At 40.0% G+C, this 26,485-nt stretch overlaps 1 protein-coding gene across 4 annotated transcripts in view; it reads right to left on the bottom strand.

Annotated features, from left to right (window-relative positions):
- Positions 1-23,752, bottom strand: part of SLC35A3 (solute carrier family 35 member A3) — a 77,089-nt gene extending 53,337 nt beyond the window's left edge. For 2 of the 4 annotated variants that reach the window (XR_010321515.1, XM_064282497.1), the window contains exon 1: positions 23,153-23,429. Coding sequence is in view for 2 of the 4 variants with exons in the window: in XM_064282497.1 (XP_064138567.1) it covers positions 23,153-23,170 (18 nt within the window). In the remaining 2 variants the exon portion in view is untranslated. Of the gene's footprint in view, positions 1-23,152; positions 23,430-23,650 lie in introns of those variants that run through there. The other 2 variants (XM_003409521.4, XM_064282496.1) reach the window with 2 other exon arrangements.
- Between the last annotated feature and the right edge of the window lie 2,733 nt (positions 23,753-26,485).

Consider the following 26,485-nt stretch of genomic DNA (forward strand, 5'->3'; position numbering starts at 1 on the left):
CCTTCTAGACCTTGGGTTCCCCAATACCAGCTTTCCTGTCCCCTCTTGCCTTCTCATCCTTGCCCCTGGATTGGTGCGCCCCTTTAGTTTCATTTTGTTTTATGGGTCTGTCTAATCTTTGGATGAAGCGTGAACCTAAGGAGTGACTTCTTACTGAGCTAAAATAGTGTCGGAAAGGCCATACTGTCAGGGTTTCTCCAGTCTCTGTCAGACCAGTAAGTCTGGACTTTGTTGTGTGTTTGAGTGTGACTCAGAATTTTGTTCTACATTTTTCTCCAGTTCTGTCCAGGTCCCTCTCTTGTTATCCCTTTCAGAGTAGTTGGTAGTGGTAGCTGGGCACCATCTAGTTGTGCTGGACTCAGTCTGGTAAAGGCTGCAGTATTTGTGGTCCATCAGTCATTTGGACTAATCTTTCCCTTGTGTCTCTGGTTTTCTTCATTCTCCTTTGCTCCAGACGGGGTGACACCTACGGAGTGCCTGAGATGGCCACTCACAAGTTTTTAAGACCCCAGACGCTATTCACCACTGTAGAATGAAGAATATTTTCTTTATAAACTACGTTATACCAATTGTGCTAGATGGTCCCTCAGCGAGTTTAGATGTGTCTATGGAGCTTCATAACCTCACTTTGGACAAGTTATGCTGGCTTCCCCAGTATTGTGTACCATCTTACCCTTCACCAAAGTTACCACTTATCTATTGTCTATGTTTTTCCATCCCCACCCCTCCACTCCCTCCTAACCATTAAAGATTGTTTCTTTTTGTGTGTAAACTTTTTCATGAGTTTTTACAGTGGTGGTCTCATCCGGTATCTGTCCTTTTGTGATTGACTTACTTCACTCAGCATAATGACCTCCAGATTCATCCATGTCGTGAGATGCTTCACAGTTTCATCATCGTTCTTTATCACTGCATAGTATTCCATTGCATGTGGTTACCACAGTTCGTTTATCCATTCATCTGTTGATGGGCATCTAGGTTGTTTCCATCTTTTTGCTATTAAGAACAATGCTGCAATGAACATGGGTATGCATATGTCTATTTGTGTGACAGCTCTTATTTCTCTAGTATATGTTTCCAGGAATGGGATTGCTGGATCATATGGTATTTCCATTTCCAGCTTTTTAAGGAAGCGCCATACCATTTTCCAAAGCAGTTGTGCCATTTTACAATTCTACCAGCAATGCATAAGAGTTTCAATCTCCCTGCGACCTCTCCAACATTTGTTATTTTCTGTTTTTTTGATTTGTGCCAGTAATGTTGGGGTGAGATGGTATCTCCTTGTGGTTTTGATTTGCATCACAAGCATTTCCTCATGTGTCTGTTAGCCGCTTGAATGTCTTCTTTGGTGAACTGTCTGTTCATATCCTTTGCCCTTTCTTAATTGGATTATTTGTCTTTTTGTTATAGAGGTGTTGGATTTTCTTATAGATTTTAGAAGTTAGACCTTTGTCAGATTTGTCACATCCAAAAGCTTTTTCCCAGTCTGTAGATAAAGTCTTTTGATGAGTATAAGTGTTTAATTTATAGAAGATTCCAGTTATCTGGCTTATCTTCAGGAGTTTGTGTGTATTGTTACCTATGGTTTGTATCATGTAAAAAAAAAAAAATTTTTTTTTTTTTTTAAATGCTGTGTATTAGGGCCTCTGGTGTTGATCCTATTTTTTCCTCTATGACCTTTATTGTTTTTGGATTACTATTAAGGTCTTTGATCCGTTTTGAATTAGTTCTTGTGTAGAGTGTGAGGTATGGGTCCTGTTTCACTTTTTTGCAGACGGAATTCAGTTTTTCCAGCACCATTTGTTAAAAAGACTGTCTTTTTCCCATTTGATGGACTTTGAGGCTCTGTCAAAGATCAGGTCACCGTAGGTGTATGGATTTACATCTGGGTTCTCAATTCTGTTCCGTCAGTCAATGTATCTGTCGTTGTACCAGTATCAGGCTGTTTTGACTACCTATAGCTGTATAGTAGGTTCTGAGGTCAGGCAGTGCAAGTCTTCCTACTTTATTCTTCTTCTTCAGTAGTGCTTTACTTATCTGGGCCTATTCCCTTTCCATATAAAGTTAATGATTAGTTTTCCAACCTCATTAAAGAATGCTGTTGATATTTGGATGGAGATTGCATTGTATTTGCAGGCTGCTTTGGGCAGAATTGACATTTTCACAATGCCATGGTATGAACATGGTATGTTTTTCCTCTTACGTAGTTATCTCTTGGTTTCTTGCAGTAGTGTTCTGCAGTTTTCTTTGCATAGGTCTTTTACATCTCTGGTTAGATTTATTCCTAAGTATTTTATTGGGGGGGGGGCTATTATAAATGGTATTGTTTTCCTGATTTCCTTGTCATTGTTTTCTTTATTGGTGTATAGGAATCCAACTGATTTCTGTGTTTTTATCTTATACTCTGCTGAATCTTTCCATTAGTTCCAGTAGTTTTCTCATGGAGTCTTTTGGGTTTTCTATGTACACTATCATATCATCCACAGATAGGGACAGTTTTACTTCTTCGTTACCAATTTGGATGCCCTTTCTTTCTCCTGCCTTATTGCTCTAGCTAGGACTTCCAGCACAATGTTAAATAGGCATGCTGATAAAGAGCATCCTTGTCTTGTTCCTCTTCTCAAGGGGAATGTTTTCAGACTCTCTCCACTGGAATGATGTTGTTTGTGGTTTTGTATAGATGCCCTGTATGATATGGAGGAATTTCCCTTCTATACCTATTTTATTGAGAGTTTTTATCAGGAATGCGTATTGTACTTTGTCGAATGCCTTTTCTGCGTCAACTGAGATGATCGTGTGATTCTTTTATTTATGTGGTGGATCATATTGACTTATTTTCTAATGTTGAAGCATCCTTTCATACCTGATATGAATTCCACTTGGTCATGGTGTATTTTTTTTTTTATATGATGCTGAATTCTATTGGCTAAAATTTTATCAATAATTTTTGCATCTTTATTCTTGAGAGATATTGGTCTGTAATTTTCTATTTTCATGGTGTCTCTGCCTGGTTTTGACATCAGGGTTATGCTGGCTTCATATACTGAATTCTAATGTATTCTTTCCTGTTGTATGTTCTGAAATAGTTTGAGTAGTACTGGTGCAAGCTCTTCCCTGAATGCTTGGTAGAATTCTCCAGTGAAGCCATCTGGTCCAGGGCTTTTTTTTTTGGTGAGGGGGCGGGGTTCTTTTATTACCTTTTCAATCTCTTCTCTTGTTATGGATCTGTTCAGATTTTAAACTTCAGTTTGTATTAGTCTGGGTAGGCAGTATGATTCTAGAAATTTGTTCATTTCATCTAAGTTTTCAAACTTGTTGGAGTATAGTTTTTCATAGTATTCTGTAATAATCCTTTTCATTTCAGTTGAGTCTGCTGTAATGTCCCTATTTCATTTCTTATTTGGGTTATTTTCATCTTCTCCTGTTTTAACTGTGCAAATTTAGCCAATGGTTTGTCAATTTTGTTGATCCTTTCAAAGAACTTTTGGTTTTGTTGATACTTTCTATTGTTTTTCTATTCTCTTATTTATTTCTGCTCTGGTCTTTATTTCCTTTCTTCTGGTGGCTGTGGCTTCTTTTGCTGTTCTCTTTTGATTTGTTTGAGTTGTGTACCTAATGTTTTGATTTTGTCCCGTTCTTTTTTGATATGTGCATCTATTGCTATAAATTGACCCCTGAGCATTGCCTTTGCTGTTCCCCAAAGGTTTTGGTATGATACGTCTTCATTCTCATTTGACTCTAGGAATTTTTTTATTCCATCTTTGGTTTCTTCTATTGCTCAGTGGTTTTTAAGCAGGGTGTTATTCAGTTTCCATGTACTTGAATTTTTTTTCCTTGCTCTTCTTGTTATTAATTTTAATTTTGATGGCGTTGTAATCAGAGAAGATACTTTGTATTATCTCAATGTTTTGGACTTTGTTGAGGTTGCTCTGTGGCCAAAGATGTGGCCTATTCTGAAAAATGTTCCATGTTCACTGCAAAAGAATGTAAACTTTGCTGCTGTTGGGTGTAGTGTTCTATATACATCTATGAGGTCACGTTGGCTGATTGTCGCCCTTAGATTTTCTGTATCTTCACTGGGTTTCTTTCTAGATGTTCTGTCCTTTACTGAGTGGTGTGTTCAAGTCTCCTATTATTGTGGAACTGTCAATTTCTCTTTTCAGTGCTGTTAGAGTTTATTTTATGTATTTTAGAGCCCTGTCATTGGGTGTGTAGGTATTTATTATGGTTACATCTTCATGATGGATTGTCCCATTAATCATTATATAATGCCCTTCTTTGTCTTTTATGGTGGATTTTGTTTTAAAGTCCACTTTATCTGAGATTAGCATTGTCACTCCTGCTCTTTTTTGGTAGCTGCTTGCTTGATACATTTTTTTTCCATTCTTTGATTTTTAATAAATTTTTCTCTTTGTTTCTAAGGGGAGTCTCTTGCAGACAGCATATTGAAGTCCTGTTTTTCATCCATTCTGTCACTCTGTGTCTTTATGGGTATGTTTAAGCCATTTATGTTCAGTGTGATTATTGCCAGGTGTAAGTTTATCACTGTCATTTCATAGTGCTGACATTTTCTTTGTTCTCTTAATCTCCTGTGCTGAATTCCTTTTGTTTGTGGATTTTTTTTTCCTTTCTTTTGTGTTCATACATTTTGTGTTCACTGAGACTTTATGTTTTTCTTCTTTATTTTAAAGAATAGGTTTGTTAAGTTTCTTTGTGGTTACCTTGAAATGTACCCTTATCTTTCTAAGTTGAACTGATCTTTTATTACTTGATATCGCCTTGACTTCCTCTCATTTGTTCTGATGTTGTCATTTACATATTAACCTGGTTGCCTGTTGTAAATCTTTTAGTTTTGTTTTGAGAGTTCATTACCTAAGTTGGTATCTGACTGATGTGGCCTTGTGTCCTAGATTCAGGCTGTTGTCCGACGTTATTGGTTCTCTAACTGAAGGACTCCTTTTAATAATTCTTGTAAGTTTCATTTTTACATATTCTCTTAAGTTGTTTATCTGGAAATGTCCTAATTTCGCCATCATATTTGAGCGAGAGTTTTGCAGAATACATTATTCTTGGCTGGCAATTTTTTCTTTCAAGGTTTTATATATGTCATCCCATTGCCTTCTCACCTGCGTGGTTTCTGCCAAGTAATCACAGCTTAGTCTTATTGTTTCCCCTCTATATGTGACTTTTCTTTTTACTCAACCTGCTCTCAGGATTATTTCTTCTTCTTCTTTTTTTTTTTTTTAGCAAATGTGATTATGATATGCCTTGGTGTTTTTCTTTTGAGGTCTATCCCATATGGGGTTTGTTGAGCTTCCTGGATGGTCAGCTTTTCATCTTTCATGATATTAAGGAAGTTTTCTGCCAGCAATTCTTCAATGATCCTCTCTGTGTTTTACATTTTCTCCCCTTGTTCTAGAACTCCAATCACTTGCAAATTTTTGCTTTTGATTGTATCCCACATCATTCTCAGGGTTTCTTTATTCTCTTCTCTGATTTGTCCTCAAACAAAGTGGTATCCAAGGATTTGTCTTCAATTTCACTGATCTTGTCTTCCATTGTTTCAAACCTGCTCCTCAAACCTTCTATGACACTGTCCATTTCTGAAATCTTGTTGTTTATCTTTTCAATTTCTAATTGCTATTTTTGTATGATTTCTAGTGCTGAGTTTATTTTGACATTTTGTTTCTGAATTATTTTCCTGAATTCTTCCATTGTTTTGTCTTTTCCATGAATTAGTCTGTATTTTCCATGATTTTGTCTATTTTTTCCTTATTTTGTCTGCTTTTTCCTTCATCTTTTGGATGGCCATGAATATTAGAGATCTGAATTTCCTATCAGATAGTTTCAGTGCCTTTTTTCCTACTGGAAGGTCATCTGGTGTTTTATTTTGGATGCCTACTGGAATAATCTTGTCCTGTTTTTTTTAATGTGTTTTGATATTGTCTGCTGTCTTCAAGACATTCAGTAAATATTTTCTTCATTTACTGACTGCAGATTTGTTTTTTTGTCCTGCTTTTTGGTTTTATTTGGTTATATCTGGGCCAGCAGGCTGGGCGTTCTTTGTTGTTGGCTCATCTGTGAGCACGATACTCACTGCCTTGTCCAATGGTCAGGGCCAGTCTCTCAGCTATGGTGCAGATTTTTAAAAAAAGAGAGAAAGGGACACAGGGCCAAGTGGTCAGGAGAAAGGAAAGGAAGGAATGTACAGCTAGACAAGAAACTGAGAAAAAAAGGTGCCAGGTGGTTGGGAGAAGGGAAGGAAAGAAGACAGAGAGACATAGGGGAAAAAAAAATGCCTAAGGGAGCCCACCGAAGTGGGTCCCTGGCACAGCAGTGCTACACAGCCTGTCAAGAAGGAGCAGAGATTGCACATGGCACCAGGTGTTTGGGAGAAGGGTAAGGAAGGAAAGAAGAGAGAAACAAGTAACCAAGAAAAGAAGAAGAAAAAAAATGCCCCAAGGGAGCCCACTGGTGTGGTGGTATGGACTGGGGGAGCGTCTCTGCAGCTGAGCGGCATTGCATAGCCTGTCAAGAAGGAACAGAGATGGCACAATGAGCCAGGTGTTCAAGAGAAAAGAAAGGAAGGAAGTGAGAGAGAGAGAGAAGAAACCAAAAGAAGCCAAAGAAAGTAGCAACAGCAACAAAAAATGGCACCAAAAGAGCCAGCCGGTGTGGGCGGGGCAAATCCAAGCAGAAGGGATCCAGCATCTCTCCAGCTGAGTGACTGTGGCCCACCAGAAAGCAGTGGAGGCCATGCAGGGGGAAGAGGGGTCGGGGGTGGGAGAGTGTGTATCGCTAGTTAGTGGCTGCTCTGTCTCCTCCTGGAAGCTCCATGAAGCTGCCTTCCCGTACTCTGTCTGCTGTTCTTGGTGGCTAAGAGGTCCAAGATAGCGAATCCATGCCTCATTAGCTGATAGAAGACCTCCACCCTGTAGCTGTCCTAGCTCTCTGTTCCCTGTCAGTTTCTTATCCCATTCAGTCCTTGGTTGAGTTCTTTATCCCTTCATTTGATGCTTAGGGTTCCAGGATTGATATTTGTCTCAGTTTTACTTAGTTTCTCAGGTTTTTGTTGTGGAGGGACAGTGTGGTGCTTCTTTCTATGGCACCATGTTGGCTCCCTTTACCCACTTTTAAATTTTTATAAAAATATATATAGCCATAAGTAGTATTTTAATATACCTTACTAAAAAAAAAAAATTTTTTTTTACATGGCATCAGACCATATACATTATTTTGCAGCTTGTTTACTTTAATCAGCAATGTTTTGCAACTTATGCTGATATATAGACCTACTTCACTTCTTTTAATAGCTCTAAAATGTTCCATCAAATGAGTGGGCCTTTTATTTATTCATTCTTCAAATGAACATTTGTCTTCCTTTTAATAACATCTTAAATTTTTCAACAACTACCTCCTAAATGTTACAAAAACTATTTTTAAAGCTATTTTTCTAAAATTTAACATTTTACATGATTTCTCAGGTCCCTTCCAGTTCTAAAACACAGCACACATACATACACTATGATTCTATTAATATAATTTCAATTTTTGATCTAAAAGTTTTATTTTTAAATTATAAATTTGAGTATATACATAATATATAATATGTAACTATTACATAATTATTGTATAATAATTATAATTATAATCTATGTATATGTACACTATTCTTTTCATACAGCAAACATAATACACTTTGTTGTTCAGTGCATCCAGTCAATTTTTGACTCAAGTCACCTCATGTCACAGAGCAGAACTGTCCCATGAGGTTTTCTTGGCTGCAATTTTTACAGAAGCAGATCACCAAGTCTTGGCTGCATCAAGTATGCATGATTTAAACTTCTTTTCCTCACATTTTCACAAGGCTTTGAACTGGTTCATTCCAGTCTGAACCCCTGCTGAGAATTTGCCTTTCTAACAAGTTCCCAAACCAAAACCTGCTGCCATTGAGTCGATTCTGACTCATAGTGACCCTATAAGATACAGTAGAACTGCCCCATAGGGTTTCCAAGGAGCACCTGGTGGATTCAAACTACCTACCAACCTTTTGGTTAGCAGCTGAGCTCTTAACTATTGTGCCACCAGGGATCCAATAAGAAATAGTGATAGTTATTTAAAAAAACAAACCTTTTAAGGTTTTTCCAAGTGAATAAACAGAAAAACTAAATAAATACGGAAATACTGAGCTCAGCTGCAATTTTTTGTCCATTACTTTCCATGATGCCAAAACTTTAACATGTAACCTATATGCTAAATAATAACATAAAATTAATCACGACTGGATTTACTTCTGACACTGATGTCTATGTATCTTCTTTTCTAACTACCTCAAGAAGTAAATACAGTAACTTCAAAAATGTAGCAACAGTCTGTTGTACTTGAAATCTATTTTTTACATTTTTTACATAAATGAAAGAAATATGACTTAACGGGTCATTTACATTTCTACGATAGAAACAAAAACATTAACCTCCACTAAACTCATTCACTCTTAAGTGCTTAAGAAAACCAAAATCTTGCTCAATAGCATGTAACAATCAGTCTTTACCACCTACAGGTTCCTATTAAATTCTAAGTTAAACAGGTCTTCATTGTTTCTCCTTCTCTTTCTTCCTGAAGGTGTCAGGTATCTGTTTATATAAGATAATATCACCTGTAAGTAAGTTACAGTACTGACAATTTTTAACTTGTTCTTTCATAGACTAGAATTTTCAGTCTTATCATCAGGTAAAATCAATAGCATTCAAATATTTCTTCAACTATACAAACATAACACCTATTTGCATTCTAATTTTTAGGTAAAAACTTTTCAGTATGATTGTTCTCTTTACATAAGCTCAATGATTTGGAAAAGCATAACCTAGTAAGATTAGCTCTAAGATCCCTTTCCAACGTGTGCCCCTGTAAAAACATACTCCTTCTCACTCTCCCATCTCCCCATCGCCATACTATTCTGCTATACCACTTTCTGTTTGATCATTTTCCATCACTTACTGCTAAAGGCAGGCGTTAAAGGTATTTATAAAGAACAGAGTCTAGTATAAAACCCGGGTAGGTCTTCAGACATTAACCATTAGTTCAACACTAACGAGGCTGGGGGCAGAAGGAAATAAAGTATCATACAACTATTCATTCATATGGCAACCAGCCATCAAATATTTAAGACATACTTTTTATAGTCAGGCACTGCAATGAGCATTGGGTACACAATGGTGAACAAGACAAATATAATCTGTTTCTTCCTGGAGCTTACTCTCTAGCATGGAAGACAAGTATTATTCAGATAATTCAATAAACAGTATAACTATGCAAACTGCTATGACCAGGAAGTACAGGGTGCAACAGGAAAACATTATAGGGAAAGGATAGCACCTTATACTATACCGTGTCAACCTGGTTAAGCTCAAACAGTTCCCAAAAAGCCTTTTCTCTGTATGATGCCAGGTTAGAATTGGCCAAAAACAATATATACACAATAATATGCAGAAGTAAAGCAGGAGCCATTACTCTCTGAAGGCTGCTGGGGTTAAATGTGGGAAAACAGACACAGGTGTGCTGGCAGGTTCCAGTTTATCCTCACTCTCCCGTCCTGTTTCAGCTCTTCTTCCCAACTTCTGACCCTACTGACCAACAGTGGTCCTAGGCTCTCCACCAAACTCTTGGCTATGGACACAGAGGTAACAGCTATGCATAGGTGACAACCTTCCATAAACTTTTCTACTAGCTCCACTTCATGGTCACACTCTGACAGCAAGACATGACTGACTGGCTTCCCAGAGCCCTCTGATGGCTCTAACTTGTCTATTAACGCAATTGTTTCAGGAAGGCTGGTTAATGACTTTCTGTGATCCTCCAATACCCGCTTCTTTGACTTTTACTTCTGCTTCTACAATTGTAAAAGATTTTATTCCTATTATAAATCCCTATTCTATAATAATAAAGGGTTCTGCTTTCCTGATTGGACCCTGACACAGTTTATTGGTACCAAAATTGGTTCCAGGGTAACAGAACCACAAGGATAGGAATCTGGAATCAGTTCTGTGATCTGACTAGATTTAAAGCCATTAATGACCATATTAACAGTGATAAAGATGATACTGGTCGCTCATTATGCAGAAGAAAAAGTTACTTAAATTATCACTGGTAGACACCTGTAATCAAGGCCTATAAAAGACAATATTTTGGATGATCAAGTAGTTGCTGCCACAGAACATTTTATTGGAAACAGGTGTATAATGATGTCCACTGATTGCTTCAAAATAAGCTGGAAAACTTGGAGAAAAATAAATGAACTTAAACCTCTAAAATCATAGCCCAATGTCCCAGTGAGAAATCAGAAAGCATCTATAATTGCCTAGAAGAAAACCTCATCTCCTTTAGCTGCAGAGGAGACATTTCTGAAAATGTAATCCAAAATCTGATCCTGTAGTAGGCAGAAATAAAAAGTAAATTGACTTTACAACTTTGCAAGGTTTTAGGATCATATATTCTTTTTATATTTTTAAAATCTCTGTACCTAGTACCTAGCATATGACCAGACAACAAAATACACTTGACCCTACAGGACAGAGCAGAACGGTCCCACTGGGTTTCCCAGGAGCAGCTGGAGGATTTAAACTGTTGATCTTTTGGTCAGCAGCCATGTTCTTAACCACTGTACCACCAGGGCTCCTTGAGGATTGTAGTAGGCTGAATAACGACTCCCAGTGATAGTCAGGCCCTAATTCCTGCAACATGTGTTACTTTATTTGGAAAAAGGGATTTTGAGGAGGGATTAAGTTAAGGATCTTGAAATGGAGAGATTACCCTGAATTATTCAGGTGGGCCCTAAGTGCCATAACAAGTGTCGTTATAAGAGTCAGAAGAGAAAACAGACACACGAGAGAAAGCAATGTGAAAACAGAGTAGAGAGAGATTGGAAGACACTGGCTTTGAAGACTGGAGTGGTGTGGCTACAAGCCAAGAAATACCAGTAACCACCAAAAGCCTGAAGAGGTGAGGATGGATTCTCCCCTAGAGCCTATGCAGAGAGTGTAGCCCTGCCAACACTTTCATTTCCACTGAGTGATACTGATTTTGTACTTCTAGCCTCCAGAACTATGAGAGAATACATTTCCCTTGTTTTAAGCCATCAAATTTGGGGCTTACGGCAGTCACAGGAAATTAACACAAGGATTTAAATCTATATTTTAAAAAATTAAAATATTCTTTATTCTATGTTTATTCAGGCAGGAAGCATTTAATATATATTGGAAGAAGACTGGATTTAAATTTAATTTCAATATTTAAAAGAATCAGTTATCAGAAAACCTTGGTTATATAGAAGAATATGTAGGACAATCCCAGGATCACAGTATGTACTCAAAAAAAAAAAATTTTTTTTCAAATAAATGGTGGATTATTAACAAAACGGTAATACCAAATTAATATTACTCTAGTGATCTCTCATGGAAAACTCAAAGCCCATCCACTTTGTTCACAAAAATGGTTAAAAGGTTGAGCATATTTATCCTACAAGGCAACAAGCACTGACATCAGATTGAAACAGGTTCAAATAGCAATTCTATTAACTTATTAACTAAGCAACTAAACCACTTTACACCTCGCAGTTTACTTACCTGATTAAAATAATAATTACAACTTATAAGGAAGACTAGAACTTGACTAATATTACAAAGTAATTCTTCTACTAGGATTTTACTTAGAAAGCATTGATATTTTTGCTATTCTAAAGGATACAAAATGCAAAAGAAAGTTGAGATCATCACTATTTTTATTACTTTTTTTACAACCTAAAATATCAATAACAGACAATCAGATATAAACTTTATAAGCTAGAAAAAATTCCCAGTTTTAAGTTTTTTGTTCATACTCCACTATTCTCAAGTAGGCTACTACTAACATTAATAAAAAGGTAACAGCATTTCCCAACAATTTTTCAAGTACTTCAGTATTAAAATGTACAAGGGTACACAAGAATAATGGCTGGCTATTTAAGTCAGTCTGAGGATAAACCTAAAACATTTTCCTTTGTAGCATTCACATCCGATCAGAAATTTCTAAACGTGTTTAGCGATAAAAATAATTTAACTGAAACTTAGGAGAACATGTAGAGTGATCTAGGTTTTATGGATTTATGGTCTGACAAACTGTCAGGAATTTTAAAGCTATTTTTTTTTTTTAATAACTTTTATTAAGCTTCAAGTGACGTTTACAATCCAATCAGTCTGTCACATATAAGTTTACATACATCTCACTCCCTACTCCCACTTGCTCTCCCCCTCTTGAGTCAGCCCTTTCAGTCTCTCCTTTCTTGACAATTTTGCCTGCTTCCCTCTCTCTCTATCCTCCCATCCCCCCTCCAGACAAGAGTTGCCAACACAATCTCAAGTGTCCACCTGATATAATTAGCTCACTCTTCATCAGCGTCTCTCTCCCACCCGCTGGCCAGTCCCTTTCATTTCTGATGCGTTGTCTTCGGGGATGGTTCCTGTCCTGTGTCAACAGAAGGTCTGGGGAGCATGGCCGCCGGGATTCCTCCAGTCTCAGTCAGACCATTAAGTTTGGTCTTTTTATGAGAATTTGGGGTCTGTATCCCACTGATCTCCTGCTCCCTCAGGGGTCCTCTGCTGTGCTCCCTGTCAGGGCAGTCATCTATTGTGGCCGGGCACCAACTAGTTCTTCTGGTCTCAGGATGATGTAGGTCTCTGGTTCATGTGGCCCTTTCTGTCTCCTGGGCTCTTAGTTGTCGTGTGGCCTTGGTGTTCTTCATTTTCCTTTGCTCCAGGTGGGTTGAGACCAATTGCTGCATCTTAGATGGCCGCTTGTTAGCATTTAAGACCCCAGACGCCATATTTCAAAGTGGGATGCAGAATGATTTCATAATAGAATTATTTTGCCAATTGACTTAGAAGTCCCCGCAAACCATCTTCCCCAGACCCCTGCGCTTGGTCCGCTGACCTTTGAAGCATTCATTTTATCCCGGAAACTTCTTTGCTTTTGGTCCAGTCCAATTGAGCTGACCTTCCATGTATTGAGTGTTGTCTTTCCCTTCACCTAAAGCAGTTCTTATCTACTGATTAATCAATAAAAAAAACCCTCTCCCACCCTCCCTCCCTCCCCCCCTCGTAACCACAAAAGTATGTGTTCTTCTCAGGTTTACTATTTCTCAAGATCTTATAATAGTGGTCTTATACAATATTTGTCCTTTTGCCTCTGACTAATTTCGCCCAGCATAATGCCTTCCAGGTTCCTCCATGTTATGAAATGTTTCACAGATTCGTCACTGTTCTTTATCGATGCGTAGTATTCCATTGTGTGAATATACCACAATTTATTTACCCATTCATCCGTTGATGGACACCTTGGTTGCTTCCAGCCTTTTGCTATTGTAAACAGAGCTGCAATAAACATGGGTGTGCATATATCTGTTTGTATGAAGGCTCTTGTATCTCTAGGGTATATTCCTAGGAGTGGGATTTCTGGGTTGTATGGTAGTTCTATTTCTAACTGTTTAAGATAACGCCAGATAGATTTCCAAAGTGGTTGTACCATTTTACATTCCCACCAGCAGTGTATGAGAGTTCCAGTCTCTCCGCAGCCTCTCCAACATTTATTATTTTGTGTTTTTTGGATTAATGCCAGCCTTGCTGGTGTGAGATGGAATCTCATCGTAGTTTTAATTTGCATTTCTCTAATGGCTAATGATCGAGAGCATTTTCTCATGTATCTGTTGGCTGCCTGAATATCTTCTTTAGTGAAATGTGTGTTCATATCCTTTGCCCACTTCTTGATTGGGTTGTTTGTCTTTTTGTGGCTGAGTTTTGACAGAATCATGTAGATTTTAGAGATCAGGCGCTGGTCGGAGATGTCATAGCTGAAAATTCTTTCCCAGTCTGTAGGTGGTCTTTTTACTCTTTTGGAGAAGTCTTTAGATGAGCATAGGTGTTTGATTTTTAGGAGCTCCCAGTTATCGGGTTTCTCTTCATCATTTTTGGTAATGTTTTGTATTCTGTTTATACCTTGTATTAGGGCTCCTAGGGTTGTCCCAATTTTTTCTTCCATGATCTTTATCGTTTTAGTCTTTATGTTTAGGTCTTTGATCCACTTGGAGTTAGTTTTTGTGCATGGTGTGAGGTATGGGTCCTGTTTCATTTTTTTGCAAATGGATATCCAGTTATGCCAGCACCATTTGTTAAAAAGACTATCTTTTCCCCAGTTAATTGACACTGGTCCTTTGTCAAATATCAGCTGCTCATACGTGGATGGATCTATGTCTGGGTTCTCAATTCTGTTCCATTGGTCTATGTGTCTGTTGTTGTACCAATACCAGGCTGTTTTGACTACTGTGGCTGTATAATAGGTTCTGAAGTCAGGTAAGGTGAGGCCTCCCACTTTCTTCTTCTTTTTCAGTAGTGCTTTGCTTATCCGGGGCTTCTTTCCCTTCCATATGAAATTGGTGATTTGTTTCTCTATCCCCTTAAAATATGACATTGGAATTTGGATCGGAAGTGCGTTAAATGTATAGATGGCTTTTGGTAGAATAGACATTTTTACTATGTTAAGTCTTCCTATCCATGAGCAGGGTATGTTTTTCCACTTAAGTATGTCCTTTTGAATTTCTTGTAGTACAGAGCTTTGTAGTTTTCTTTGTATAGGTCTTTTACATCCTTGGTAAGATTTATTCCTAAGTATCTTATCTTTTGGGGGGCTACTGTGAATGGTATTGATTTGGTTATTTCCTCTTCGGTGTTCTTTTTGTTGATGTAGAGGAATCCAAGTGATTTTTGTATGTTTATTTTATAACCTGAGACTCTGCCAAACTCTTCTATTAGTTTCAGTAGTTTTCTGGAGGATTCCTTAGGGTTTTCTGTGTATATAATCATGTCATCTGCAAATAGTGATAACTTTACTTCTTCCTTGCCAATCCGGATACCTTTTATTTCTTTGTCTAGCCTAGTTGCCCTGGCTAAGACTTCCAACACGATGTTGAATAAGAGCGGTGATAAAGGACATCCTTGTCTGGTTCCCGTTCTCAAGGGAAATGCTTTCAGGTTCTCTCCATTTAGAGTGATATTGGCTGTTGGCTTTGCATAGATGCCCTTAAAGCTATTTTTAACCCTAGCTGTTAATTGTGCCCGAGTAATTAAGGGAAGATTCCCACTTCCTTAAGGAAAAGATTCCAACGTTAGAATTCAATTACCTTCTGGGCCATTTTTGCTTTAACCACCACCCTTTCTAAACATGAACTGCAGCCACTCCCAGGTAAGTTGATTATATAATATGGGCTTATAAATGACACAGAATATGAACACACACTTGTTCAAAATTTATTATTCATTTCTCCTAACAGTCTTATCTCTATCACTCTGCCTCCTACCTGAGAGGGAAAGGCTTCAGACTTTCCAACTCTATAATCTATCCTCCATAAAGCACAAATCTTAATCAAGAGTAGCATTCTTTCCCTGGTTGTAAAGTTTAACCGTCTCTCTACCTCATAGAGGATACAGTCCAAATTGTTTCACATAGAAGAGTCTCTCATAATCTGGCCCCAACCTAAATTTCCTGCCATAAACTGTCTCAAACACTTGTTCTTTCATTCCGTCTCTGAAGAAATATCCTCTTCTTAAAAAAAAAAAAAAACTCTCCCTTTCTTTACCTGGAGAACTTCTAGGTATCTTGCTGTTGTTCTTTACCTGGAGAACTTCTAGGTATCTTGCTATTGTTGTTAGGTGCTGTCAAGTAGGTTCCAACTCATAGTGACGCTATGTACAACAGAACGAAACACTGGTCTGTCCTGCACCATCCTCACAATCATTATTATGCTTCGGCCCATTGTTGCAGCCACTGTGTCAATCCCCCTTGCTGAGAATGTTCCTATTTTTCACTGGCTCCCTACTTTACCAAGCATGATGTCCTTCTCCAGGGACTGATCCCTCATGATAACATGTCCAATGTATGTGAGATGCAGTCTCACCATCCTTGCTTCTAAGGAGCATGTTGGCTGTACTTCTTCCAAGACATTTGTTCATCCTTTTGTCAGTCCATAGTATACTCAATGCTCTTGGCCAACACCAGAATTCAAAGCTGTAAATTCTTCTTCTGTCATCCTTATTCAGTGGCCAGCTTTCGCATGCTTATGAGGCAACTGAAAACAGCATGGCTTGGGTAAGGCACACCTTATTCCTTGAAGTGACATCTTTGCTTTTCAACACTTTAAAGAGGTCCTTTGCAGCACATATGCCCAGTGCAATGTGTCTTTTGATTTCTTGACTGCTGCTTCCATGGCTGTTGATTGTGGATCCAAGTAAAATGAAATCCTTGACAACTTCAATCCTTTCTCCCTTTATCATGATGTTGCATATCGGTCCAGTTGTGAAGATTTTTGTTTTCTTTATGTTGAGGTGTAATCCATACTGAAGGCTGTGGTCTTTGATCTTCATCAGTAAGTGCTTCAAGTCCTCTTCACTTTCAGCAAGGTTGTCATCTACATAATGCAGGTTGTTAATGAGCCTTCCTCCAATCCTGACGCAGAGTTCTTCTTCATATAGTCCAGCTTCTCAGATTATTTGCTCAGCATACAGATTGAGTAAGTATGGTGAAAGGATACAACCCTGATGCATGCCTTTCCTGACTTTTAACCATGCAGTATCCCCTTGTTCTGTTCAACTGGCTGCCTCTTGATCTCATGAGCACAATTAAGTGTTCTGGAATTCCCATTCTTCACATTGTTATCCATAATTTGTTATGGTTCACATAGTCAAATGCCTTTGCACAGTCAATAAAACACAGATAAACATATTTCTGGTATCCTCTGTTTTCATCCAAGATCCATCTGACATCAGCAATGACATCCCTCATTCCACGTCCTCTTCTGAATCTTCTAGGTCAACTGGCATAAAATCGTTCATAAAGACAACGTTCTACATCCTACTTAGGTGAGAAGTGACTGGAGTCTTAAAAGCTTGAGAATGGGCATCTAAGATACAACTATTGATCTCTTTCTGTCCAGAGAAAACCAAAGACTCAATGAAGTAATTAGTCCAAAGGACTAATGGGCCACAGGAACCACAGCCTCCACTAGTCTGAGACCAAAAGAGGGTGTCCAGCTACCACTATCGACTACTCTAACTAGGATCACAATAGAAGGTACCAGTTAGAGTGGGAAAAAATATACATAGAACAATATTCAAATTCATTTTTTAAAAGACCAGACTTACTGAGAGAGACTGGAGGAACCCCCGAGACTATGGTCTTTAGACACCCTTCTAACTTGGAAGTAAAGACACTCCTGGAGATCACTTTTCAACCAAATAATAGACATATCTATAAAATAAACAATAACACCCATGAGGAAAGTGCTCCGTAGAACAATCATTTATAGGAGATCAAAAGGGCAGCATCAGCCCAAAAGCAAAGATGAGAAGGCAGGAAGGGATGGGAAAACAGGATGAATGGAAACAGGGAACTCGTGGTGGTAAAGGGGAGAGTGCTGATACATTCCAGGGATTGCAACCAATGTCACAGAACAATTTGTGCATAAATTATTGAATGAGAAATTTGCTCTGTAAACCTTCACCTAAAACACAACAGAAGCACTGGTGGCACAGTGGTTAAGAGCTCAGCCGCTAACCAAAAGGTCGGCAGTTCGAATCTACCAGCTGCTTCTTGGAAACCCTATGAGGCAGTTTTACTCTGTCCTATAATTTTTTTTTTCTTTTTTATAGGGTAACTATGAGTCAGAATAGACTCAACGGCAATGGGTTTCATTAAAAATATATAAACTATCTAGCGCAGGGGTGGGGGGGCAAGAATCATTCTTTGGAAAGTACTCAATTTCTGTCTATGATGGAGGGAAAACTAGCATCGACTAAGGCTAAGAGATACACAACTTGACTTTTGTAGCTGATATCACTAAACTACATCGGAAAAAAAAAAAAGAGGGGGAAGGGTAAATAGAATGTTGCATATAATTTTACAACAAAAACAGCAGCCAAAAAAAAAGACTGCAGCTGTTCGTACTACATAAGTACAAGTAAACACCTCATGGGTATAGTTTTCTTGGTTAAAAGGTTTAGGAGGAAGGTGTCATGAGCCTCTCCAGTCAATTGGTCTAATACTGGTTTTAGAATTTCTGCTCTACCTCTTAGTTCAGTGAGTAGTGCCTGGAGTCTTAAAAGCTTGAAAGCTTTTAAGATACAATTGGTCTCTATTTGCCTGGAACAACAGAGGAAGAATGAGACCCAGGAAATGGAGAAGGAAATAGACTGCAGATCTAATCACCTTCATGAACTATATCCTTTGTCACAAGACCAGAAGAAATGGCTGATGCTGGTTGCCATTAATAAATGTTTTGATCAAGGAGAAAGATTTCACAATCTAACTGGGAGCTCCTAAAAATCAAACATCTATGTTCATCCAAAGACTTCACCAAAAGGGTAAAGAGGCAGATTGGGAATAAGTTTTTAGCTATGACATTTCCGATCAGCACCTGATCTCTAAAATCTACATGATACTGCAAAAACTAAACTGTAAAAAGACAAATAATGCAATTAAAAAATGGGCAAAAGATATGAACAGACACTTCACTAAAGAAGACATTCAGACAGCTAACAGATACATGAGGAAATGCTCACAATCATTAGCCATTAGGGCAATGCAAATCAAAATTACAATAAGATTCCATCTCACTCCATCAAGGCTGGCATTAATCCAAAAAACACAAAACAATAAGTGTTGGAGAGGCTGTGGAGAGACTGGAATACTTATACACTACTGGTGGGAATGTAAAATGGTACAACCACTTTGGAAATCAATTTGACGCTTCCTTAAAAAGCTAGAAATAGAACTACCATACAATCCAGCAATCCCACTCCTTGGAATATATCCTAGAGAAATAAGGGCCTTTACACGAACAGATATATGCACACCCATGTTCACTGCAGCACTGTTTATAATAGCAAAATGATGGAAGCAACCAAGGTGCCCATTGATGGCTGAATGGATAAATTGTGTCATATTCACACAATGGAATACTATGCATCAATAAAGAGCACTGATGAATCTGTAAAACATTTTATAACATGGAGGAATCTGGAAGGCATTATGCTGAGTGAAATTAGTCAGTTGCAAAAGGACAAATATTGTATAAGACCACTATTATAAGAACTCAAGAAATAGTTTAAACAGAGAAGAAAATATTCATTGATGGTTAAGAGAGGGGGGAGGGAGGGAGGCTGGGAGAGGGGCATTCACTAATTAGATAGTAAATAAGAACTACTTTAGGTGGCCAGAAAGACAACACACAATATAGGCAACTGGACTAAAAGAAAAGAAGTTTCCGGAATAAACTGAATGCTTTGAAGGCCAGCATAGCAGGGGTGGGGGTTTGGGGGGCCATGGTTTCAGGGGACATCTAAGTCAACTGGCATAATTAAATCTATTAAGAAAACATTCTGCGTCCCACCTTGGAGAGAAGCGTCTGGGGTCTTAAATGCTAGCAAGCAGCCATCTAAGATGCATCAGTTGGTCTCAACCCACCTGGATCAAAGGAGAATGAAGAACACCAAGGATACGAGGTAATTACGAGCCCGAGAGACAGAAAGGGCCACGTAAGCCAGAGACTACATTGTCCTGAGACTAGAAGTGCTAGATGGTGCTCAGCTACAACCGATGACTGCCCTGACAGGGCAAGCAACAGAGAACCCCTGAGGGAGCAGGAGAGCAGTGGGATGCAGACCCCAAATTCTCCTAAAAAGACCAGACTTAATGGTCTGACTGAGACTAGAAGGATCCCGGTGGTCATGGCCACCAGACCTGTTGCCCCAGGATAGGAGCCATTCCCAAAGCCAACTCTTCAGACAGGGACTGGACTGGACAATGGGTTGGAGATGGATGCTGGTGAGGATTGAGCTTCTTGGATCAGGTGGACACTTGAGACTACGTTGGCATCTCCTCCGTGGAGGGGAGATGAGAGGGTAGAGGGGGTTAGAAGCTGGCAAAATAGACACGAAAATTAGAGAGCAGAGGAGGATGCAGGCTGTCTCTTTAGAGGGAGAGCAATTGGGAGTACGTAGCAAGGTATATATAAGTTTTTGTGTGAGATACTGACTTGATTTGGAAACTTTCACTTAAAGCACAATAAAAATTAAAAAAAAAAAAAATGTGGCAATCTGCCACATAAAGACAGCCTCAGAAGCCCTATGGGGCAGTTCTACTCTGTCCTACAGGGTCATTATGAGTTGGAATTGACTCGATGGTAGTGGGTTTTGGTTTGTTACTTAACCCATCTGGTTTGGTTTGATTCACTTTTTTTTTTTTTTTTTTTTTAATTTTTATTGTGCTTTAAGTGAAAGTTTACAAATCAAGTCAGTCTCTCATACAAAAATTTATATACACCTTGTTATATTCTCCTAATTGCTCTCCCCCTAATTCACTTTATTTTTTGAGGGTAAAAATTTAATGTTAAACTATAAATTCATATTGATCTGAACTTTAATAAAGTTTAATAAATTCATATCTATGAATGATATTTAAATTCATTCTGGAGCCAATAGTCACTGAATGTTTTTGAAGGAAGAGTGATCAAAGAGCAACATAAGACTTTGCTTGCTTTAAAAAGCTGTGCAGAGGGAAGTGACTGGAGGGGGAACAGGCAAGTCTGCAAGAGGGCAGCAAGTTCAGTTTGGAAGGTATTGCTAATAGTGCAAATGAGAAGAAGAAAGAAGAACCAGATTTAGCACAAACGTAACAAAAAAAACAAAAAAATCCCATTGCGTGAAGTTGATTCTGACTCATAGCAACCCTATAGGACAGAGTAGAACTACCCCACAGGGTTTCCAAGGAGAGGCTGGTGGATTCAAACTGCCGACATTTTGGTTAGCAGATGTCAAGGACTGAATTATGTCCCCCCCAAAATGTGTGTATCAAATTGGTTAGGCCGCGATTCCCAGTATTCTGTGGTTGTCCTCCATTTTGTGATTGTAATTTTATGTTAAAAGGATTAAGGTGAGATTGTAACACCACCCTTACCCAGGTCACCTCCCTCGTCCAAGGTAAAGGGAGTAGCCCTGGGGTGTGGCCTGTACCACCTTTTATCAAGAGATAAAAGGAAAGGTAAGCAAGCAGAGAGTTGGGGACCTCATATCACCAAGAAAGCAGCACCAGGAGCAGAGTGCATCCTTTGGACACGGGGTCCCTGCACCTGAGAAGCTCCTTGACCGGGGAAAGATTAAAGACAAGGACCTTCCTCCAGGGCCGACAAAGAGAGAAAACCTTCCCCTGCAGCTGATGCCCTGAATGTGGACTTGTAACCTGCTAGACTGTGAGAAAATAAATTTCTCTTTGTTAAAGCCATCCACTTGTGGTATTTCTATTATGGCAGCACTAGGTAACCAAGACAGTAAGTAGCCAAGCACTTCACCACTGAACCACCAGTGCCCTGGCACGAAGGCAGCAGGAATGAAAAAGGGAAGAACTAAATCTGAGATCCTGAAGAAGTAGAATCAATACTTGGGAGGGAGGTTAGAACCAGAACGTAAATTTAGAAGTCACCCATAAAAAAGAAACAACTTGAGTTTACCAGTGAAAGTGAATGAGAACACCTAGAAACTGCACCAAATTTCATCTTTAACTACCAAAGCTGAAGGTTGATTCTAAAAACAAAAAATTTAACACTGGTTCCATTTTCAAATTCTGCATTTAATAGACCATAATAAAAAGTTCAGTTTGTTTAAGTAGTGAAATGTCGGTGGTTTAGTAAGCAAGACCCATCACTACGTTTAATACTATTCTTTAATTCATTTGCACCCATGTTCCTGTACTGAGAGGTGTTTAGTGGTTTAAATAAACATGTTAATTAAAATCCTTCTCTCAAGAAATAGGTGGGAAATGATGAACCAGTTGATTGTGCAACAAAGAGAGCTCAAACACCTGTAAAGACCAAACTCCAACCCCCTACCCCTGCCAAAAAAAAAAAAAACACCATTGTCATCAAGTGGATTCCAACTCAAAGCAACCGAATAGGGCAGAACAGAACTGCCCCACACGGTTTCTAAGGACTGAACTGCCAGCCTGTGGTTAGCTGCTGAACTCTTGACCATTACACCACCAGAAAGGCACTACAACTGCATCCACTGCCAGACGGAAAAGGACTGCAAACCCAGTCACACTGTGGGTTTGAGCAATGACATCAGATATATCCACTAAACTTGGCAAGAGGGTAAGACTGGATGAACGGAGTTATTGAGTTCTCAGTCCTCAATAACAGAGGTTCTCAACCTTTGGAAGAAGTCATGGATCTTTTGGGGAATGTAGTAAAAGCTACAGTCCTCCAAAGAAATGTACAGACTCACAAAATTTTGCCTATAATTTCAGAGTATTCACAGGCTCCCTAAAGCCTATCGTGAGATTCTCAGTCCACAAACCTCAGGTTAGGAGCTCTTGCCATAGAAGAGTGATAACCAAACATTTTTAGCATACCTTGTCATGTTGATTTCGACTCAGCAACTCTATAGAACAGAGTAGAACTGTCTCATAGGGTCTCCTGGGCTGTAATATTTTACTGGAGAAGATTGCCAGGTCTTTTCTCCCTCCCCAGAGCTGTTGGTGGGTTCAAAACACTGACCTTTGGGTTAGCAGCTGAGCGCTCTAACCACTGCGTACCACCAGGGCTCCTTTTTTATCATATACACCACGGTTAAAAGTTTTCTTTCAGTAGGAATCCCTAATATATGCATATTTATTTATCAATTATATACACTGCACTCCAAACCAGTAAATTATGTACCTTGTAAAACATACACCAAAATAGAAATTGAAAAGAATGAGATGAAAAAACAAACGGAGTTTTTTAAACATTTACCTGTGGATGACATAAAAGCTTGGTGTACTCTCTAATATTAATGCAAAAAAAATTTTTTTTCGTTCCCTCAACACTAAACCCATCCCCAACACACACACACACCCTATTCTACACACACATGCACACACACCACACACACACACCCTGTTCTACACACACACACCACACACACACACCCTGTTCTACACACACACACACACACACACACACACACACACACACACACCCCTATTCTGAAGGCAATCCCACACAGCCTCAGAGAGTCCCTCCCTTTGAATTTAGCCTTACCACGGGCAGCCTTTCCATTTCTTGAAATCCCTGTGGCTCCTGGAGGCTAAAGTCCTCCAGGTCTGGTGGATCCGTGCCTACCACAGGGCTACACAACGAGCAGGAATTCGCAGGGCCTTCACGGAAGGAACGACGGACCGCCAGGTTGGCCCACGGGTCCCCGTGCTCCCTAAGCCCCACGCTCTCAGGCACACACAGCCGTTTTCATTCGCTTGACACACCCCTTTCTTGAGGCCCTTTTTCCTCCTCCACCCAGCACGTTCCGCACATCGTGCCGCAGAATTACAACGTGTCACCTCATTCGCTCCCACCTCAACTTAGCTGATACTTCATGTCCCCAACACCGACCTCTTCACCTAGACGGCATTCACGTCAGCCCCGTGCATCCCCCCTCTCCCTCCAGGAGCTGCCAGGGCTTGCCTAGGAGCCTCCTGCGCCGCCGCAGTCGCCAGCCAGCCTCCCGGCACTGGCCTCTAGCCAGGAGCGCCCAGAGCTCACCTCCCGCGCAGCTGGCCCAGCTGCGCGCAGTGAGGGCCGCGGTTCAGCTCCGACCGCCGCCCCAGGCTGCCGAGCCTGCCGGTTGCCTCGCGACCGCTGATTCGCAGTGCCGCCGACACCCGCCACCTTCGCAGCCGCCAGACCGGCGAGCTCCAGGCGTTTCCGGGTTCCCGCGGTCCCGTCTGCCTAATGCTCCGGCTTCCGCCTCGGCCCGGACAAACGCCGTTCCCGGCTCCGGTTTGGCAGCCCCGGCTCGGCACTTGCCAGCTCCGTCCGGAAAGAGAGGCACCTGGCCTCTCTGCGGGCAGCCCCCTGTCAGGGCTTCACCGTCGCGTCACCGCCGGGGGCACTGCCTCCTGCTGGACGGGTTCCGAAGGAACGAGGTAGACAGCTGGGCTCCCATCGGGGGCCTCTGCGGGGCTGTGTGGTTGCGGAGGGTGCCAGGGTTCCCAGCTGCGAAAGAAAGGGCAAAGTCCTTTGGGGCAAAGGACCCTGAGAGGGAGTGCGGAGGCGGATCCAGGAAGCAAAAGAACCCGGCTCTAAAAATGCCTGTCATTGACGCTAAAAACGAATAAGATTAAACCTGGCCCAGGATGCCAAGGGAGACCGTGACCGTGATAGTCCGGAAAAAGGCTGGTTCAATTCGAAATGGCCACTTCTCCCACCCTGACAGACCTTGAGACTGAGCAGAGCCTTAACTACAAGAGGAAATAAAGAAAGCGAGCAGGGGGCCAGAGGATCTGGGGATTATAAGATTAACTCCTTCCGGGCTGCATGGATCCCTTTATAAAACGTTACCTTTAAAAGGCCTTCCAGGATCTTTGTTGGAAACCCTCCAACCACTGCAGCCCATTCTGGTGATGCAAGGGCTGAAATTAATATTCTAGGTCCAATTTGATCATCAAAGAGTAGAGCGAGATTATCCCCTTCTTAACACAATGCAGCTATTCATTCAGCCTGTGTCTACATTGAAAAGATTAAAACTATTTCCAAGAGTCATGCATCCCAGAGAGAGAGAGAGAGAGAAGAGAGAGAAACAAATAATTGTGGTAGAGTAGACTAGCTGGCTATAAAATTTTCTGTAATGTGGTTTTCAAAAAATCCCAGGATAGTAGGATATGTAGTAGTAGGTCTTAATATTTGTCCAAATTTTTTGAAACTACAATGTACCAGGCACATAATCATAGCTAGTCACTATTCTTAGAGTTATATACATTAACTCATTCAAAACTTAATAGCTGCTCAGGAACTGTGGTTATAAGGGAAAAGAAAGATATTAAATATTTTAAAAATACACCAGCAGGAAAAATATACCTTATGGCATAATTATTATCTTTTAGAGAAAAGAAAGACCTTTCCATTTGTATAGAAAACTTTAAAATGATGAAAATGAGAAGTGAAAGCACTTATAATTTTGAAACATTAACGCTCACTTTGGCACCTTGGATAGGCATGAAACTGAAAATGACCAAAAATCTGTACAAACAAAAGCAACAACAAAAATAGAGAAACATAAAGAGACCAGACTTAATGGCCTGACTGAGACTAGAAGGACTCCGGTGGTCATGGCCCCCAGACCTTCTGTTGCCCCAGGACAGGACCATTCCCAAAGCCAACTCTTCAGATAGGGATTGAACTGGACAATGGGATGGAGAGGGGTGCTGGTGAGGACTGAGCTTTTGGATCAGGTGGACACTTGAGACTACGTTGGCATCTCCTGTCTGGAGAGGAGATGAGAGGGTAGAGGGGGTTAGAAGCTGGTAGAATGGACCAAAAAAGACAGAGTGGAGGGAGGGACCGGGCTGTCTCATTAGAGGGAGAGCAATTGGGAGTATGTAGCAAGGTGTATGTAAGTTTTTGTGTGAGAGACTGACTTGATTTGGAAACCTTCACTTCAAGCACAATAAAAATTAAAAAAAAATACAGAAGCAAATGTATGAAACCAACAACTGATGAGAAGTAAAGATATGAGACCCAAAATTGATGGCCAAAGGAGAATAATAGTTTAATTCATCTTTCCTTACTTTAAAATTTATACTCTAATAATACTGAACTACTTGGAGTTTCCCTACATCCACTATGCAGTTTTATGCTCCTATTCCTTTCTTCATACTGTTCACTAAACCTAGAATACCTTACCACTGCTACCTCGCCTTTTTTATAGCTAGCTCCTTTGTCATTGTTGTTAGCTGCCATCAAGTAGCCCCCTTGACTCATGGTGACCCTATGTGTTACAGAGTAGGCCCTACTCAGCTTCCTCTGCTCAGGTATCATCCCAAACTTGAAGCATTCTATTGCCTCCCTCTGCCCAGTAACCTAAATCTCTTCTCTGTAGTCCCATAAAAAAAAAAAAAAAAGCCAACCCCATTGCTGTGGAGTTTATTCTGACTCATAGGGACCCTGTAAGAGAAAGTAGAACTGCCCATAGGTTTTCCAAGGAGCAGCTGGTGGATGTGAACTGCAAACCTTTTGGTTAGCTGCCAAACACTTAACCACAGAGCCACCAGGGCTCCTGTGGTCCCATAACATCTCTATTTATTTATTTTTGTCCCATAGCATTTTACTTACTTCATTGTATTGTAATTCTGATTTTGTAGCTATCCCTCTCTCTTCAACACTTTCCTTGAGGTCAGTGCTATCTTATTTATGTTTGAATCTCCAGCACCTACACAGTACCTAGCATATAGTAGGAACCCAATACTTATTTCCTATTCTTAACTAAATTGGTTGATAATGATATCAAAGACAAGCCAGACAGTATGAAAGCCTTTATACTCAGCAGCTCCCCAGGGCAAGCGATGTCAGGCAGAGCCTCATCTGCAAGCCTGGACACCC

The sequence above is a fragment of the Loxodonta africana genome, chromosome 3 (genome assembly GCF_030014295.1).
Source record: "Loxodonta africana isolate mLoxAfr1 chromosome 3, mLoxAfr1.hap2, whole genome shotgun sequence".
Taxonomy (NCBI): domain Eukaryota; kingdom Metazoa; phylum Chordata; class Mammalia; order Proboscidea; family Elephantidae; genus Loxodonta; species Loxodonta africana.